Raw genomic sequence first — 20,678 nt, 5'->3', positions numbered from 1 at the left:
ATGCAGGGGACACGGGTTTGAGCCCTGGTCCGGGAAGATCCCACATACCACGGAGCAACTAAGCCCGTGCACCATAACTACCGAGCCTGCACTCTACAGCCTGTGAGCCACAACTACTGAGCCTGCACACCACAACTACTGAAGCCTGTGCACCCTAGAGCCCGTGCACTGGTAGAGCCTGGTACTGGTCCGTGGCCTGTTAGAAATCAGGACACACAGCAGGAGGTGAGTGTTAGGTGAGCGAGCAAAGCTTCATCTGTATTTACAGCCACTCCCCATCGCTCGCATTACCGCCTGAGCTCTGCCTCCTGGCAGATCAGCAGGATCCTAGATTCCTAGATCCTAAATTCCTAGATTCTCATAGGAATGCAAGCCCTACTGTGAACTGCACATGCGAGGGATCTATGTTGCACACTCCTTATGAGAATCTAATGCCTGATGATCTGAGGTGGAGCTGAGGCAGTGATGCCAGCGCTGGGGAGCAGCTGCAAATACAGATTATCATTAGCAGAGAGGTTTGACTGCACAGAGACCATAATAAATCAATTGCTTGCAGACTCATATCAAAACCCTATCAGTGGGACTTCCCTGGTGGCACAGTAGTTAAGAATCCACCTGTCAATGCAGGGGACACAGGTTAGATCCCTGGTCCGGGAAGATCCCACATGCCATGGAGCAACTAGGCCTGTGCACCACAACTACTGAGCCTGCACGCCACAACTACTGAAGCCCGCGCGCCATAGAGCCCGCGTGTTGAAACTACCAAGCCCACGCGCCGCAACTACTGAAGCCTGCACGCTCTAGGGCCTGCGTGCCGCAACTACTGAGCCCACGTGCTGCAACTACTGAAGCCCGCGTGCTGCAACTACTGAAGCCCACGCGCCTAGAGCCCATGCTCTGCAACAAGAGAAGCCACTGCAATGAGAAGCCTGCGCACTGCAATGGAAGAGTAGCCCCCACTCACCGCAACTAGAGAAAGCCTGCGCGCAGCAATGAAGACCCAACACAGCCTAAAATAAATTAAATTTTTTTTAAAAATTTCATCAAAAAAAAAACCCTATCAGTGCGTGGCAAGTGAAAACAAGCTCAGGGCTCCCACTGATTCTGCATTATGGTGAGTTGTTTAATTATTTCATTATATATTACAATGTAATGATAATAGAAATAAAGTGCACAATAAATGTAATGCACTTGAATCTTCCCAAAACCATCCCCCCACCCCGGTCCGTGGAAAAATTGTCTTCCACGAAACCAGTCCCTGGTGCCAAAAATGTTGGGGACTGCTGTTGTACAGCACAGGGAATACAGCCAATATTTTATAATAACTTTAAACGGAGTATAATCTATAGAAATTTTGAATCACTATGTTGTACACCTGAAACTAATATAATATTGTAAATCAACTATACCTCAGTGAAAAAAAATTTTAATAAAGTATACAGGAGGATGTGCATAAGTTATACACAAATACTACACCATTTCGTATAAGGAACTTGAGCATCCTTGGATTTTGGTATTCAAGGAGGTCCTGGAATCAAGCCCCCCAGGACCAAGGGACAACTGTATTTCAAACCACATTCAATCCTCATTACCCTTGGTGTCTCTATTTTCAAATTCACCTACTCCCTAAGTTTATTTGTGACCCCAAAATCAATACTCGAGGTGCTTTCGCAGTCCTTGCAGACATGCCCAGAGCAGTGAAAACTCGACTCTCCCAATGCTCACGTTCCCAGCTGAGGTGGAACAAGGCGTGTACTCTGTCTTTGTGTCCCAGCTCTCAGACTGTAAACAAATGTCCTTTTCATAGTTGATTTATTACCACATTTTTTGAATTTTTGTACTTTTTGTGGATTTCACTGTTTAAAATGGCCCCCAAGCATAGAGCTGAAGTGTTGTCTAGTGTTCCTGAGCACAAGAAGGCTGTGACATGCCTTATGGAGGAAATACATTAGATGGGCTTCATTCAGGTATAAGTTATAGTGCTGTTGGCCGTGAGTTTAATGTTAATGAACCAGCAATAGATAGGTGTCTTTAAACAGAAATACATATCAAATAAAGGTATCTGTTGATCAGTTGATAAAAATGTAACCAGAGGCTGGCGGGAACCTAACTCCATTCTTTCCACAGGAGCAGTGGTTCAATATTCACTAATTCAGTGTTTGCAGGGAAGTTATGGAATATAACTCCAGCAAATAATGAGAATCCACCACATCCGACAAAGGACTGGTATCGAAATATATACTCAACAGTAAAAATCAAACAACCCAATTAGAAAAGGGGCAAAATTCATGAAAAGACATGTCACCAAAGAGGATGGCAAATAAGTACATGAAAGGAGGTTCAACACCATTAGCCATCAAGGAGACTCAAAGTAAAACTATCGTGAGATACCTTTGCATGCCTATCAGAAAATTATGAACAGTGAAAACCCCAAATGCCAACAAGAATGCAGAGAAACTGCATCTCTGGTACATTGCTGGTAGGAGTGTAACGTGATATAGCCGCTCTGGAAGAGTTGGCAGTTCCTTATAAAACTAAACATGAAACTAACATATGACCCAGCCATTGCTCTCTCCTGGGCATTTATCCCAGAGAAATAAAACTTGAGAAATAAAACATGAAACCGGTAATATGAATGTTTATAGCAGCTTTATTTGTAATCACTCCAAACTGGAGACAACACAAATGTCCTTGAACAGGTGGATGGTTGAACAGACTGTGGTAATTCATACCATGGAGTTGGACTGAGCCACAAAAAGGAATCAACTATTGACACAGCAGCAACCTGGACAGATCTCCAGGGAGTTATGTTGAGTGGAAAAAGTCAACACATAGAGGTTACTATAGGATGTCATTTACATAACATTTTTGAAACGACAGAATTTTAGAAATGAAGGATAGATTGGTGGTGACCAGGGGTTAGGGACAGGTCAATATGGGATAGAGGTGTTCTGTACCTTGACTCTAGTTGAGACAGAAGTCAACACATGTACACAAATGAGCACAAGGAAAACGGTGAGATCTGAATAAGGCCAGTGGATGGTATCAGAGTCAATATCCTGGTGTGATATTGTAGCACATTTTTGCTAAAAGTTACCATGGGGAGGAACTGGGTAAAGGGTACTGGCACCTCTCTATATTATGTCTTACAATGGCAATGATCTCCGTAAAAATACCCATTAAACAAAACAGACCAACACAAGGTGATGGGGTATCTGGAGTAGATCAGGAGAGGCCGCACAAACTCAATCAAGGCCCCGGGCCAGGTGTGTCTGCGAGCAGCCCTGTCCCCTGATGCTCCTGTGTCAGTCTGCACCCTCTCGGTGGTACCCCCTCTGTGCCCACAACCTCCAGGCCACCCCACACCCACCCCTACTGAACCCCTACCCCCATGAGGACAGCCACTGCAGCACCCCACAATTCCTACAAGCCCCGTGTGCTTTAAGATAAACCCAGTTCTGCCCACTCTGCTGGCACCCCCTCACCCATCACCCCAGGGGCAGGGGCTCTCCTTCAATCCCCACTCTGCCCCAGGATAGTGCCAGGCCCTGTGCAAACCCCTCGCGGGCTCTGCCTGATGTGGCCTCCTGTAATCCTGCCCCAAGATGCACTGGCCTCAACTATTTGAAGGATATTCCAGACATGCAGTAGTCTCAAGGCCTTTCCTTGCTGTGTCCGCTGTCTGGACACACTCAGCACATATGCCCCCCAACCTCTATCCTTCATGTGCCCAGTCCCCCAATGTGCTCCATTCCCCCCATGCACCCCAACCCTGTCCCATGCCCCCAGTGCACCCAGTCTCCGCATGCACCCTGACTTCACACATGCCCCATTCCTCCAATGCACCCTGACCTTGCCCTATCCCCCAATGCGCCTAGTCTCCGCATGCATGCCAACCCCACCCCCTCCTTGTCCCCCCAATGCTCCCTGACCCCACACACACTCCATCCCCCAATGTGCACCATCCCCACACTTGCTCTGTCCCCCCAACATGTCCCGACTCTGCACCCACCCTGTCCCTTAATTGCCCCAACCCTGCTCCATCTCCACCCGCACCCTAACCCCAAACAAGCCCAGTCCCCCCAGTGCACTCCATACCTGCTCATGCCCCATCCCGCCAATGGCCTGGTCCCCACCACATAACCCATCCCCACCAACAGACAGCCCATCCCCCCAATTCACCCCATCTCCGCACACACCCCATCCCATTCTCTGCTTTATTCTTGACCACAGAGCTACGGCAATCCAGTATATTTTGTATTTTACTTTTATGGTTTGTAGGCACTCAATAATTTGTTGAATGAATAGAGGAATGAATGAGTGAAATGTAGATCAGAACTCAGCAATCTCCAGATTTTTCATCAGCAGGGTCCCTGCTGTCATTCATTTCCCTGACGAACTTCTTATTTTGAGAGATTTCTGAATAAAATTTATTCAGAAGTAATTCATTTTTCCCACAAACACTAATGTGACCAAACTGAATCAATATCATTTGAAAAGAAACTGAAGACAAGGACACTGAGTTAGCTAAGTGCCCAGATCACAGAGAGTGCAAGGGGGCTCCCCCCAGGGTTGAAGAGTGGAATGTTCCCCCGGCTTCCCCTCAGCACAGCCAGGCATCTGCCCAAGATGTTTGAAATGTAAACACCAAATCTCCAGATGGAATTAGAAAGACTGACAGCACCAAATGTTGGCATGCACTAGCTGTTGGTGGGAGTGTAAAACGGACTGGTCACTGTGGGAGAATGCAGGCAGCTTCCTCCTATGTGTGGCCCACAGACCCCGCCCGAGGCGATGACTTGGCGAGTTGAAAGCCTGTGTCCACAAAGGGCTTGTTCGAGTGTGGGAATGAATGGAGATGGCCGGAGCAGAGAACGGACAGAGGCTATCTGCTCACAGCTCGCTGCAGCAAGGGAGTGAGGGGCAGTCAGGGGTGGCAGAGCTTCCCTGTGGGAAAAGGGAAGGCCCTGGTGTGCCAACGGAGGCTGTGGGCCTGAGGAGCTGGAACGGCTGACAAGAAGTGGGGTGTCCCGTGGGACGGGTTAGGGAGCATATTTGGCTTTTTCTGGTTGGTTCCAAGTTGGAAGCAGGACAGAAGATAGGGAAGCATCAGTTATTGATCAAGTCCTGTAGTTTGGGGCTGATGGCTAATTGCAGGGGTTGTTGTTTGGCTGCCTGGACTGTTGCTAGAGATAGCAGGCTGACGTCCTGCAAGTCTGACTATAACAGGCTGGCTACTGGAGATGGTGGGTTGGTTTCTTGGGCAGGTGGCCAGTGGTTGTAGGTCAGATTTCTATTTTTACAAATGGTCTGGTCATGGTCCGTATGCTCACTGCTGCTTTCCCCATAACAGCCCAAACTGCAAATATCCTGGGGGTCCCTCGATAGGAGATTGAGAAGCTAACTGTGGTCTGTCCACTCAACCAGCACTACTCAGCAAAAAAAGGACTGCACCAGGGACACATGCATCATGGGGGAGGCTCAAAAATGTGCAGAGAACAAAACCTCCCTTGGAAGTGCAGCATCATGTGATTCCACCGACATGAAGCTTTAGAGCAGGTTCAGCACACCTGTGATGGTTGGGGCATAAAGCCTGACTGGGAAGGGGCAGGAGAGAGCTACCACAATTGTATGCATTTTTCAGAATTCATCAAACAGCAGGATTTGTGCATTTCACCATATGCTAATTTTACCTCCAAGAGGGAAAAAAAAAAGAACCATAAATGATGTTGATGAAGGCGCTAGGGATGGGTGTGGCTGAGGTTGGCCACTTGCTTGGAAATGCATCAAAAATTAAGAAAGGCCAAGGGGTGGGGGGGTGGCTAGAGGATTAGGGTGGGGGATTGATACCCAAAGGAAAAAGGACAGCAGAAGCTCATTGCAAATTGGGCATGTCCAAGGAGTGTTTACTGCAAAACTCTCACTTTCTAGGTGCTGGGAAAACTGCACAGCTACAGGTAAAAGAATGAAATTAGAACATTCCCTAACACCATACACAAAAATAAACTCAAAATGGATTAAAGACCTAAATGGAAGGCCAGACACTATCAAACTCTTAGAGGAAAACATAGGCAGAACATTCTATGACATAAATCACAGCAAGATCCTTTTTGACCCCCCTCCTAGAGAAATGGAAATAAAAACAAAAATAAACAAATGGGACCTAAAGAAACTTAAAAGCTTTTGCACAGCAAAGGAAACCATAAACAAGACCAAAAGACAACCCTCAGAATGGGAGAAAATATTTGCAAATGAAGCAACTGACAAAGGATTAATCTTCAAAATTTACAAGCAGCTCATGCAGCTCAATAACATAAAAACAAACAACCCAATCCAAAAATGGGCAGAAGACCTAAATAGACATTTCTCCAAAGAAGATATACAGATTGCCAACAAACACATGAAAGAATGCTCAACATCATTAATCATTAGAGAAATGCAAATCAAAACTACAATGAGATACCATCTCACACCGGTCAGAATGGCCATCATCAAAAAATCTACAAACAATAAATGCTGGAGAGGGTGTGGAGAAAAGGGAACACTCTTGCACTGTTGGTGGGAATGTAAATTGATACAGCCACTATGGAGAACAGTATGGAGGTTCCTTAAAAAACTAAAAATAGAATTACCATACAACCCAGCAATCCCACTACTGGGCATATACACTGAGAACACCACAATTCAAAGAGTCATGTACCAAAATGTTCATTGCAGGTCTATTTACAATAGCCAGGATATGGAAGCAACCTAAGTGTCCATCAACAGAGGAATGGATAAAGAACATGTGGCACATATATACAATGGAATATTCCTCAGCCATAAAAAGAAACGAAATTGAGTTATTTGTAGTGAGGTGGATGGACCTAGAGTCTGTCATACAGAGTGAAGTAAGTCAGAAAGAGAAAAACAAATACCGTATGCTAACACATATAGATGGAATCTAAGAAAAAAAAAAAAAAAGGTCATGAAGAACCTAGGGGTAAGACGGGAATAAAGACACAGACCTACTAGAGAATGGACTTGAGGATATGGGGAGGGGGAAGGGTAAGCTGGGACAAAGTGAGAGAGTGGCATGGACATATATACACTACCAAACGTAAAATAGATAGCTAGTGGGAAGCAGCCGCATAGCACAGGGAGATCAGCTCGGTGGTTTGTGACCACCTAGAGGGGTGGGATAGGGAGGGTGGGAGGGAGGGAGACGCAAGAGGGAAGAGATATGGGAACATATGTATATGTATAACTGATTCACTTTGTTATAAAGCGGAAACTAACACACCATTGTAAAGCAATTATACTCCAATAAAGATGTTTAAAAATAAATAAATAAAATTAAAAAAAATAAAAATAGAACTACCATACGACCCAACAATCCCACTACTGGGCATATACCCTGAGAAAACCATAATTCAAAAAGAGTCATGTACCACAATGTTCATTGCAGCACTATTTACAATAGCCAGGACATGGACGCAACCTAAGTGTCCGTCGACAGATAAATGGATAAAGAAGATGTGGCACATATATACAATGCAATATTACTCAGCAATAAAAGGAAACAAAACTGAGTTATTTGTAGTGAGGTGGATGGACCTAGAGTCTGTCATACAGAGAGAAGTAAGTCAGAAAGAGAAAAACAAATACCGTATACTAACACATATATATGGAATCGAAAAAAAAAAAGGTTCTGAAGAACCTAGGGGCAGGACAGGAATAAAGACGCAGTTGTAGAGAATGGACTTTAGGACACAGGGAGGAGGATGGGTAAGCTGGGACGAAGTGAGAGAGTGGCATGGACATACATACACTACCAAATGTAAAATAGATAGCTAGTGGGAAGCAGCCACATAGCACAGGGAGATCAGCTCGGTGCTTTGTGACGACCTAGAGGGGTGGGATAGGGAGGGTGGGAGGGAGATCCAAGAGGGAGGGGATATGGTGTTATATGTATACGTATAGCTGATTCACTTTGTGATACAGCAGAAACTAACACACCATTGTAAAGCAATTATACTCCAATAAATATGTTTAAAAAAACCCTCTCACTTTCTGTGTTAGATTTTTTCATAATAAAATGTTGGAGAAAGCATGTCTAAACACAAAAAGGGGAGGAGGGATCAGCATCCACCAGCCTCCACTCAGATATGCTGGGGGCATCAGGTACAAGCTCTTGGTACAGACCTCTTACAATGGGGTCTCCATCCCACTCAGTCTCAGCTTTCCCACTCGATAATTTTTCTCAAATCTATTTATAAATACTCCTGGAACCAGTGCCAAGAAAAGAACACAGCACAACTGGCTGAGTGCCACCCACTAGGTGTTTAGCATTCTGCCCATGCCCATAGTGAACCATTAAATCTGAAATACAAAGAGTCAAGAGGAAATCATCCCACAAGACGTATCTGGAAGATGTGTATCAAAACATTATCATCTAAAAAAGAGAGAGAAAGCACAAAGAAAACATATCGAATGTCCGTCTGTGGCCTAGTTGAGTGAACCAAGCGATATCCAAATACTGGAAGCCACAAAAAACATCCATGTTGATGACAGAGGGATAAGTGCTCATGAAATGTGGGGAAAAAAATACAGACGCAAAACTGACATATTAAACATAGAACGACCTCAACTACACAGAAGCAACACAGAGATAAACCCGGAAGAAAATGGGACAAAGTAAATACATATTTTTAAATGAGAGCTTCTGGAAGATCAAGTTACCTGCAACACCAGGTGGAAAGGGGAGCACGGCAAGGAAACACAGCAGTACGGTGGGAAGAGAGGGGTTTTTTCCAGAAAAGGCTGGGCAAAAGGAGAGTGCAGACCTGGCCCCCCTGCCTCCCATGCAGCCCCCAGGATTCTCTTCCCACTCCTATTGCCCTGTTAATTAAAAATGCTTGGTTTTGTTGCTCCTCTGCTTTTCAGTTTTTTACTTCTTTAATTTCTGTTTATTATTTACTTTGATCTATTATGTTGTTACTTTGCTAACTTCTTAAGTCAGAGGCACAACTGTTTAAACTTTTCATCTTTTTAAATAATATGACTAAAGCTATAAAGTTACCCCTAATATAAACCTACAACCAAATTTTGTTGTATTTTCATTGTCATTTCATTTCTGAGTAGCTGATAATTTGTGATGACTCTTTTCTTTGACCCATGAAGTATTTAGATGTGCTTTACTTAACTTTCAAGTGATGAAGAATTTTTAGTTATCTTTTTATTGGTATCTTTTTAGGAAAAATTTGGTCAAAGGATATGGTCTCTATGAAGACAATTCTTTGAAAGTTGTGGAAACTTTAGGGTTGAGAACAAGGACATGTTCCATGTGTTTTTAATAGGAATGTGTACTCTTCAATCACTGAGTGCAATGGTTGATAGATGCTTTAGGTCAAGCTTATTGATTCTGTTATTATCATCTTGTTTTAATGACTTGTTGATTTGCCAATTAACGAGAGAGGTTTCTGTGTTTTTTTTCTCTGACATCAAATATGTAGTGCCTTTTCCAACAACCAACTCTCCAATTCTCTGACTCCAACCAGGTGTCCAACAGTTCAACCCAATTCTGAGACTAAGTTCCTGAGTTAGCGGTCAGACCCCACAGGTTCAAGGACTCAGCCCACAAGACGGCCCCCACTTCAAATGCCAATTGCCATGAGGTGCCCAGGCCACCAACACTTCTGTCCAGCTTGGCTACAAATTCAGAGGTTCCCATGACCCCCTCCTCAGATTCGATTAATTTGCTAGAGTGACTCAGAACTCAGGAAACACTTTACTTAGGTTTACTGGTTTATGACCTGAGTTCCGGATATAACTCAGAAACAGCCAAATGGAAGAGATACATAGGGCAAGGTATGGGGGTTCAATTCATGGAGCGCACATGATCTCTCCAGGCACCACCCTTCCAGCACCTCCGAGGGCTCACTGGCCTGGAAGTTCATCAAATCTTGTTCCAGAGTTTTTATGGAGCTCAATCTCCAGACCCCTTCCCTCCCTGGAGGTTGGGGTGTGAATGAAAGTTCCCACCCTCTCATCACTTGGTCTTCATGGTGACTGGCCCCATTCTAAGGCCATCTATGGGCCCACCCTGTGCCACCGCATTGGCATAAACTCACTCCCAAATTAGGCATTATAAATATCAACTTTCAGATTCAGCATTTTAGATTTATCCACATATTTACCTTCCCCCCCACCCACATTCATTCTAATCTTGCATTTCATATTCTCCCTTATGGGATTTCTTCTATGGGACTTTCCATCTGCCTTAAAGTCATCCTTGAGAATATTTAAATTCTAAACTTTTTGTTTGTTTGTACAATTCTGCACCCAATTCCGATGTGTAGGTTCTCTCCCCACACCAGGCGAGTCTCCAATACCACCTGGGTATCCCACAATTCAACCCAATTCTGACACTATCTACCTGGAGATAGCATCAGAGCCCACAGGTTAAGGGCTCAGTCCCCCAAGACTGCCCCCTCACCACTTCAGACAGCAATCACAAGTCTACGTTATCACCTGTGCTTCTGACCAACTGGCTATAGATAGGTTTTTACAACCCTCCTTGGGTTCGATTAATTTGCTAGAGCGGCTCACAGAATAGAGAGAAACATTTTACTTAGTAGATTACTGGTTTACTATTAAAGGATATAACTCAGGAACAGCCAAATGGAAGAGATGCAAAGGGCAAGGTATGTGGGAAGGGGCATGGAGCGTCCATGCCCTCTCTGGGCATGCCACTCTCCCCAAATCTCCGTGTATTCACTGACCTGGACACTCTTCAAACCCCATCTTTTTGGGGTTTTATGGAGGCTTCATTACAGAGGTATGATTGATTAAATCATTGGCTTTTGGTGACTGATTCAAGCTCCAGCCCCTCTCCCCTTCCCAGAGGTCAGCGAGTGGGATTGAAAGTTCTAACCCTCTAATCACATGGTTGATTCCTCTAGCAACCAGCCCCCATCCTTGAAGGCTTTCTAAAAGTCACCTCATTAACATAAAGTCTGGTGTGGTTGACAGAAGCTTGTTATAAATATTAACACACCTCTATCACTCTCATTACTTAGGAAATTCCAAGAATTTTAGGAGCTCTGTGCCAGGATTAAGGACAAGACCAAATATATATTTCTTACTGAAAATCACAATTATCTCAGATGAAAATGTCTTATTTCACCTCATTCATGAATGACAGTTTTGGGTATACAATTCTAGGCTGATAGTTATTTTTCTCTCAGTACACTGAAGGCATTACTCACTTTCCTTCTGGCTTCCCCTGTGGCTTTTGATAAACCAATTTTTTTTTTTAAGATTTTTCTCTCTATCTACTTTCAAGATCTTCCCTCTGTCTTTGGGATTATGGACTTTCATTAAGATGTGACAAGGTAGAGCTACAGACCCACTGGGTTTCCTGAGCCTAAGAAGTGACAACTTCCATCAATTCTGGAAAATTCTCAGCCATTATCTCTTTCCTCTGCCCCATGTTCTTTTCTCTCCTTCTGTAATTCCACTTAGATAACTATGTTATTATACTAAATCTTCTCTCCCTTCTCCCATCTCTTACTCTTTTTCATATTTCCCAATTCTTCAGAAAATACACCCATGGATTTTTTTTAAAGATAATATTTTTATTTCTACAAGTTATCTTTGATCTGTTTATGACCTGTTTAATCGTCTTTATAGTCTCTTGCTTCTTACTAACATTTAAATGCCTTACTTTATTCCTTTAAAAATACTAAATATACTTATTTTATATGCCTGGTTACTCCAATATCTGAAAATTTGTAGGTTTGATTCTATGATTTTTCTGCTGACTCATGTTTCTTTTGGGGTTAAATTAGTGTTTCTGGGTTTTTTGGGTTTTTAACAACAAAGGTATATTCCTTAGAACTTATTCTCTGTAAAACTTGAGTTGGACAAGGGTTTGTAAAGAAAGGTTTACACTTGCATTTGCCAGGCTTCTAGAAATACTACCACCCAGTGCTACCTTTTTTTTTTTTTTTTTAACTATGACATACTTTCTACAAAACAAACTAAAGCAGATAGGAAAATCAGCAAAAACCTTCCCTAGTATCTGCACCAGTTCTCACAGTGATCAGTGTTTATGAAATAGGAAGCAAATGTAAAGATTAAACACTGACTGATCCCCCTCTGGGTCATGTGCACAAGAAGGCTGGCTTTAGAGCTCCTGAAAGTCAGAGCTTCCTGCAAGCTCCAGTGTTTCTGTGAAAACTGACTTGGTTGTCCAAGAAAAGAAGTACTTCTGTCATATGGCAGTCTCCTTTTAAAAGCACTGAGGTAAAACACGGAATGTGCATTTCTTTGGATCTGAACCAAATATTTTAAGGTCACAGTAACCTGGAGAACCCTGAAGACATTTACAGGACACATGATCTCCAAGCAGCATTTCACTCGGAAGCTGCCCACACTTAAAACACCATTGACCACCTCCTTTCTCATTTACTTTATGGCTCCCACATAAGGTCACATGTCGGCACAGCGGCTCATGCTCAGGCCAAGGGACTGATGTTCCATAAATACCACTGCCCAGAGAAGACACTTGGCTCCTGACTCTGGGCGTCCACAGACGGTGAGAAGCCCTGAGTGGTTTTTTAATATACTATATTCTTTTAAAGATTTTTTTGTTTTTGTTTTTGGCTTCCCCGGGTCTCAGTTGCGGCACGTGGGATCTTCACTGCAGCATGCAAACTCTTAGCTGTGGCATGCACACGGGATCTAGTTCCCCGAACAGGGATTGAACCCAGGCCTCCTGCATTGGGAGTGCGGAGTCCTACCCACTGGACCACCCGGGAAGTCCCACCCTGAGCGCTTTTTAATTCACAGCACAGATACTGGCAGCACCATCAGTACATGGGCCTCTGTGTCCTTTATTTATATGTCATGAAGACCTACTCCATTCTGGTCCAGTGGATGTCCTGCCTTCTTAATTTTGTTCACTCCAGGAGACTGAACCTCAGAATGGTGCTGCCCACCCAGCCTGACCACCTGCTCTCAGTTTGGGGGAATGGGAAGGGGTCAGAGCTGCCTGGCTGTGTCCTTCCCTGAGGGGAGCCTCGCCTCACTGGGCTGGCCAAGCCCTCAGAGCCCCCCATGTCTCAGTCACCTTCAATTTCCCAGTCCCTCTCTGTGTCCCATCTTCCCCTCAGGCTCCCAGTAGCTCCCCACCCCCAGCTCCACTCTCCCCACCTCCTCCTGGAGTGACTCCTGGCTGCATCTGGCTGCAGGTTCTTGGAGGGGATACTGCTGCCACCCCAACACCAGGATGGCTCCTTTGTCACTCAGTCATTCCATCCCAGCTCTGTGGGCACTGCTCACACACCTCACAGGGACAGGCCTGTCTGCTTTTTGCCCTGGGTCTGCAGACCACAGCTCAGAGTCACCAGGGCCCAATCTCCTCTGGACTTGGAGCTCCATCACTGTTCCAGGCCTCTGAGGCCTCTTCCCTTCTTGTCAGTCCAGCAAACTGAGAAACTCTGCTAACATCTTTTATCTGGTGTGCACAGGGAAAGCATCTCAATGTATCTAGTTTACCCAAAACCAAGTCCCAGCACCTTCCACTCAAAATAAAAACACAGTGATCCAAAACCTATGGGATGCAGCAAAAGCAGTTCTAAGGGGTAAGTTTATAGGAATACAATCTTACCTCAGGAAACAAGAAAATAAAAAACCTAACCTTACACCTAAAGCAACTAGAGAAAGAAGAACAAACAAAACCCAGAGTTAGTAGAAGGAAGAAAATCATAAAGATAAGAGCAGAAATAAATGAAACAGAGACAAAGAAAACAATAGCAAAGATCAATGAAACTAAAAGCTGGTTCTTTGAGAAGATAAACAAAATAGATAAACCTTTAGCCAGACTCAACAAGAAAAAAAGGGAGAGGACTCAAATCGATAGCATTAGAAATGAAAATGGAGAAGTTACAATGGACACCACAGAAATACAAAGGATCCAAAGAGACTTGCAACTATACACCAATAAAATAGAAAACCTGGAAGAAATGGACAAATTCTTAGAAAGGTACAATCTCCCAAAAGTGAACCAGGAAGAAATATAAACAGACCAATCACAAGTACTAAATTGAAAATGTGATATAAAAACTCCCAACAAACAAAAGTCCAGGAACTGATGGCTTCACAGGTGAATTCTATCAAACATTTAGAGGAGAGTTAACACCTATCCTTCTGAAACTCTTCCAAAAAATTGCAGAGAAAGGAACACTCCCAAGCTCATTCTACAAGGCCACCATCACCCTGATACCAAAACCACACAAAGATACCACAATAAAAGAAAATTACAGGCTGATATCACTGATGAACAAAGACGCAAAAATCCTCAACAAAATACTAGCAAACCAAATCCAACAACACATTAAAAGGATCATACACCACGATCAAGTGTGATTTATCACAGGGTTGCAAGGATTCTTCAATCATATGCAAATCAATCAATGTGATACACCACATCAACAAACTGAAGAATAAAAACCATATGATCATCTCAATAGATGCAGAAAAAAAGCTTTTGACAAAATTCAACACCCATTTATGATAAAAATTCTCCAGATGGGACTTCCCTGGTAGTCCAGTGGGTAAGACTCTGCGCTCCCAATGCAGGGGGCCCAGGTTTGATCCCTGGTCAGGGAACTAGGTCCCGCATGCATGACACAACTAAGAGTCTGAATGTCACAACTAAAAAGCCTGTGTGCTGCAACTAAGACCCAGCACAACCTAAATAAATAAATAAATAAATATTAAAAAAAAAAACTCTCGAGAAAGTGAGCATGGAGGGAACCTACTTCAACATAATAAAGGCCATATATGACAGACCCACAGCAAACATCATTCTCAATGGTGAAAAGCTGAAAGCATTTCCTCTAAGTTCAGGAACAAGACAAGGATGTCCACTCTTGCCACTTTTACTCAACATAATTTTGGAAGTCCTAGCCATGGCAATCAGAGAAGAAAAAGAAATAAAAGGAATCCTAATTGGAAAAGAAGAAGTAAAACTGTCACTCTTTGCAGATCACACGGTACTATACATAGAAAATCCTAAAGATGCCACCAGAAAACTACTAGAACTCATCAATGAATTTGGTAAAGTTGCAGGATACAAAATTAATACACAGAAATCACTTGCATTCCTAAACACTAAGAATGAAAGATCAGAAAAAGAAATTAAGGAAACAATCCCATTTACCATCACATCAAAAAGAATAAAATACCTAGGAATAAACCTATCTAAGGAGGCAAAAGATCTGTACTCAGAAAACTGTAAGATACTGAAGATACTGATGAAAGAAGTCAAAGATGACATAAACAGATGGAGAGATATACCACGTTCTTGGATTGGAAGAATCAATATTGTCAAAATGAAAACACTACCCAAAGCAATCTACAGATTCAATGCAATCCCTATCAAACTACCAATGGCATTTTTCACAGAATTATAACCAAAACGTTTACAATTTGTATGGAAACACAAAAGACCCCAAATAGCCAAAGCAATCTTTTTTTTTTTTAATTAATTTATTTATTTATTTATTTATTTTTGACTGTGTTGGGTCTTCGTTTCTGTGCGAGGGCTTCCTCTAGTTGCAGCGAGCGGGGGTCACTCTTCATCGCGGTGCGCGGGCCTCTCACTATCGTGGCCTCTCTCGTTACGGAGCACAGGCTCCAGACACGCAGGCTCAGTAGTTGTGGCTCACGGGCCTAGGTGCTCCGCGGCATGTGGGATCTTCCCAGACCAGAGCTCGAACCTGTGTCCCCTGCATTAGCAGGCAGATTCTCAACCACTGCGCCACCAGGGAAGCCCCAAAGCAATCTTGAGAAAGAAAAACAGAGCTGGAGGAATCAGGCTCCCTGACATCAGACTATACACAAAGCTACAGTAATCAAAACAGTATGGTACTGGGAATTCCCTGGCAGTCCAGTGGTTAGGACTCTGCACTTCCACTGCAGGGGGCACCAGTTCAGTCCCTGGTTGGGAAACTAAGATCCCACATGCCACGTGGCACAGCCAAAAACAAACACAAAACAAAAAACAAACAAACACAAAGTACAGTACTGGCACAAAAACAGAAGTATAGATCAATGGAACAGGATAGAAAGTCCAGAGATAAACCCACGCACCTATGGTCACTTAATCTATGGCAAAGGAGGCACGAATATACAATGGAGAAAAGGAAGTCTCTTTTGTTCGTGGTGCTGGGAAAACTGGACAGCTACATGTAAAAGAATGAAATTAGAACACTCCCTAACACCACACACAAAAATAAACTCAAAATGGATTAAAGACCTAAGTGTAAGGCCAGATACTATAAAACTCTTAGAGGAAAACATAGGCAGAACACTCTCTGACATAAATAGCAGCAAGATCTTCTTTGATCCACCTCTTAAGAGTAATGAAAATGAAAACAAAAATAAACAATTAAACTTAAATACTAATTAAACTTAAAAGCTTTTGCACAGCAAAGGAAACCATAAACAAAACGAAAAGACAACCCTTAGAATGGGAGAAAATATTTGCAAAGAAAGTGACTGACCAGGGATTAATCTCCAAAATATACAAACAGCCCAGGTAGCACAATATGAAAAAAACAAACAACATAATCAAAAAATGGGTGGAAGATCTAAATAGACATTTCTCCAAGAATGACATACAGATGGCCAAAAAGCACATGAAAATATGCTCAACATTGCTAGTTATTAAAGAAATGCAAATCAAAACTACAATGAGATATCACCTCACACCGGTCAGAATGGCCATCATCAAAAAATCTACAAACAATAAGTGCTGGAGAGGGTGTGGAGAGAAGGGAACCCTCCTACACTGTTGGTGGGAATGTAATGTAAATTGGTATAGGCACTATGGAGAACACTATGGAGGTTCCTTAAAAAACTAAAAATAGAACTACCATATGACCCAGTAATCCCACTCCTGGGCATATATCCAGAGAAAAACATAATTTGAAATGATACATGCACCCCAGTGTTCACTGCAGCACTATTTACCATAGCCAGGACATGGAAGCAACCTAAATGTCCATCAACAGATGAATGGATAAAGATGTTGTATGACAAACTCCTGGGGCTGCCGTGAGGATGTCGCAACCGCCCCTCAGCCCCGATGCCACCAGGGCACAGCCCACAGCTCCCCTGCCTGAGGTGTACATGGGCAGGATCCGGCCTCTCCCTTCCCCTCCCCTCCCAGATTTTATCATGTGGGCAACCTGATGCAACTGGTTCTGCCTGGATGGACAGCCTGAGGCGGCCCCACCACCCCATGAAGCCAGGATACAGGCTTATTCTAACCCTGGGTACAGCTCCTTCCCTTCCCCCACGGTCTCGGAACCAAGCTGCAAGGCCTGTGAGGCCCACTGCACAAGCATGGCCAGGAAGGCCAATGGCCATGTGTCTCAGGACCAAGAGGAACCCGTCTACCTGGAGAGCACAGCCAGAGCACCTACTGAGGGTGGCCGCAGTCCGTCGACTCAGAGGACAACTGAAGCTGGAGGGCCTCTCTGTCTGACCTGACCAACCGGAGGACATTGAAGGTCTAACTGTGCGGCATCTCAAAGAGATCCTGGCTCACAACTTCATCAACTACAAGGGCTGCTGTGAGAAGTGGGAGCTGATGGTGACGTGGCTGTACAAGAGTCAGAAGGGACTCCAGCGGCTGGTGAGTGGTGCTGAAGACCAAAACAGGGGGACAGGGGAGCAGTGCCATCCACCCTGGAGGAGAAACTGTGTCGGATCTGCATGGACTCGCCCATCAACTGTGTTCTGCTGGAGTGCAGCCACATGGTCACCTGTACCAAGTGTGGCAAGTGCATGAACCAGTGTCCCATCTGCCGGCAGTACGTGATCTGAGCTGTGCATGTCTTCTGATCCTGAGGGCTTCTACTAGCTTCTTCAGTGCTTTACAGGGACATAGCTCGAGATGTCTGGGCCCACAGTTAGCCAGCTTATAGAGGGGCAGGCTAACAAGAAAATCTGCAGTGTTCCCAAGACCAGGGCAAGCAAAGATGCTGTGTCACCTCTGGGCATGCCTGTCTTGCTTCAGAGGTGCACCTTGTGTCTGGCAGAGGCCGAGGCCAGTGGGAACTGGTACAGATCACACAGGCAAGTCCCTGTTTCAGTGATCTTGGGGTGATGATAGTAACTGATGAAGAGAGGACTTTCTGGAATTTGGACCATATCTTCCTCCCTTCCTCTGAGAACCTAAACAGTTTCACCCTTCTTCCTGTAGCCCGCCCATCCCCCTGAGCTGCGTGCCTCTGTTTCACCCACCAGAAGTCCTGGCAGAAATGGCTCTCTTCTTCCCCAGCACATCTGGATTCATTTCTGGTCCCTCCAGCTTTCTGTGCTTTAACCAACTTTTGCTAAAGTCTGTTGCTGCATAACCTAAAATCCATGTGTTTCTTCAGACCAAAAAGGCGTTAGCTTACGAGACCAGTAGTGATCCTCCCTAGGACAGAATTTGGACCAGTAAACTCATTTCTGGTGAGAAATGAAACACAAATGCTACTGAAAAAAACTTGAAGTCATTAAGAGTTGTTTCCTTAAGTGCTGGGATTGGAAGCTATCAGTCTCCTGACCTGCCCTCGGCAGTCAACAAAGCATCTGGCTTTCAAACTGCTGGGAAATTCCAGCCTCTGTGCAAGACATGGTGCGTGGATCATCTCTGCGTCTTCTCTTGAGGCCTGACTTTGTGCCATCCTTAATTTTAGCTTATGAGAAAAGGGAAAGCGTTGGGTGGAAGTAATGGCTTTCTGCTTGGCTTGACTTCTCCGACAGCCTTAAACCACTTTCCCCTGAGCATGAGGTCCCTCCTTCCCATGGAGGTTTTAAACATGGTCTCACTGAAGGCACAGAGACATAGGCAAAGAGCCTCACTCTTCTCTAGCCAGACTTCTTATGAAGTTCCTGGAGACTGAGTATGCAAGACACAGCACCTAAGAGGTATCAGAAGGTACTGAGGGCTTCCCTGGTGGGGCAGTGGTTGAGAATCTGCCTGCTAATGCAGGGGACATGGGTTCGAGCCCTGGTCTGGGAAGATCCCACATGCCGTGGACCAACAAGGCCCGTGAGCCACAACTACTGAGCCTGCGCGTCTGGAGCCTGTGCCCCGCAACAAGAGAGGCCGCGATAGTGAGAGGCCCGCGCACCGCGATGAAGAGTGGTCCCCGCTTGCCGCAACTAGAGAAAGCCCTCGCGCAGAAACGAAGACCCAACACAGCCATAAATAAATAAATAAATAAATAAAGATACGTTCTAAAAAAAAAAAAAAAAGGTACTGAATGAGGCTGGATTCAGCCCTTGAGCAGACAGCTAGAAGTCTTAGTTCCCCAGGTTGGTGGGGACTCCCTACTCCCATTTCCTTTCTCAGCCTACTGATTTAGGGTCAGGAAGAAGCATTCTCTAAGCCCTTTAGGAAGGGCCATACAATGAACAGGTGATGTTTTTGAACCCTCCTAGGGTCTTTTCACCACTAGAAGAGCTTAAGTTTGCTGGAGAAGCTTAGCCAAGCACAAACATACATACTATGTACTATCAGAAAAGCTGTATGTGCCCCCATTACCACTGGATGAGCTATGCAAACCCTTAAACACCTGAGAGCCTTGGCAGTCACCCCCACCCCTTGCAGCCAAGATCTCTCAGACTAGAAGAACCAATCATGACTTTGGAAAGCAGTGAGAAACCTCTAAGGGGACCTGTTTATTGGTACAGACATGCTTAATGCTTTCTCTCCATCAGCCACTAATCCCTTTTTGGGGGAGTGAAATAATTTTATAAAGTGGCTGTCAGCTGAACACTGGATCCCTTACCTTGACATTCTACCAAGTCCTGGATGCTTCTTGGCTACAGCCTTTGTAGAAACTGGGGGAATCAAGAGATTTCCCTGTAAAGACATCATCTTTCACCTTTCTGCTGGACAGTAAATACTACAGTTTACAGTGCCTACCAGTTTAACGAAGGATTCAGCTACTCAATTCCTCTGCGAAACAGGTCTACATATATGCAGCTCAGTTACAACCTAGCAACAACTTCAGGGTAGAAGCTGGCTATCTCCCTACTTAAAACTTGCTTTCTCTGCTGAGGCCTTACCTCTCCCTGCCTCCCAATTTCCCTCTTACACATGAGTTAATAATATCCTGATGGTTGGTTTGTAACCTCAGTAAGAATTAGAACTGATGTCATTTACTCATTTTGGAGAAAGAACTTGCCTTGAAGTCTTCTAACCTCTTTTGGTGAAGGTTTCCATTTAGGAAAAAAAGGTGCCCCTGCCTTTTTTGTATCTTATTACTACACCAAATAAAAGTTGGGGATTCTAAGATCCCAATTCAGCTACTATCTAACCTAGGTAAAAAACTTGATTTTTACCCTTGAATGCTCTCTCCTGCCCCTCATGGATCCTTGGTCTTAATTATGATGGAAACATCTAATTCTTCCATTATTCCATGGCTTTTGCTGTGACTGTTCTGAGATTTCAGTTGACACTTGTTTTAAAAGACAAGGACAGCTAACTGGTTCATAATACATTGGAATAGCTGGATTCAAACTAGTAAGAATAAGCTGTACAGGAATTAGTGCTCAATATATATTGTATAAATTTGTTGAAATCTTAAAAAAAAAAAAAAAGTACATATATACAATGGACTATTACT

At 44.1% G+C, this 20,678-nt stretch overlaps 1 protein-coding gene across 7 annotated transcripts in view; it reads right to left on the bottom strand.

Annotated features, from left to right (window-relative positions):
- Positions 1 to 20,678, bottom strand: part of IBA57 (iron-sulfur cluster assembly factor IBA57) — a 79,592-nt gene that overhangs the window by 42,555 nt on the left and 16,359 nt on the right. Inside the window, exons 4-5 of one of the 7 annotated variants that reach the window (XM_082379497.1) lie at positions 19,839 to 19,912; positions 2,633 to 15,832 (exon numbers count right to left, since the gene is read on the bottom strand). The exons of 4 other annotated variants lie outside the window; for them this stretch is intronic. In XM_082379497.1, coding sequence (XP_082235623.1) covers positions 19,848 to 19,912 — 65 coding nt within the window. In that variant the 3' untranslated portion in view covers positions 2,633 to 15,832; positions 19,839 to 19,847. Of the gene's footprint in view, positions 1 to 2,632; positions 19,913 to 20,678 lie in introns of those variants that run through there. 2 more of the 7 variants (XM_082379498.1, XM_082379496.1) reach the window with 2 other exon arrangements.

This window comes from Balaenoptera borealis (assembly GCF_965194805.1).
Source record: "Balaenoptera borealis genome assembly, chromosome: 2".
In the NCBI taxonomy this organism is placed as follows: Eukaryota; Metazoa; Chordata; class Mammalia; order Artiodactyla; family Balaenopteridae; genus Balaenoptera; species Balaenoptera borealis.
Note: the sequence above shows the minus strand (reverse complement) of the source record. Positions and strands in the feature narration are given on the sequence as shown.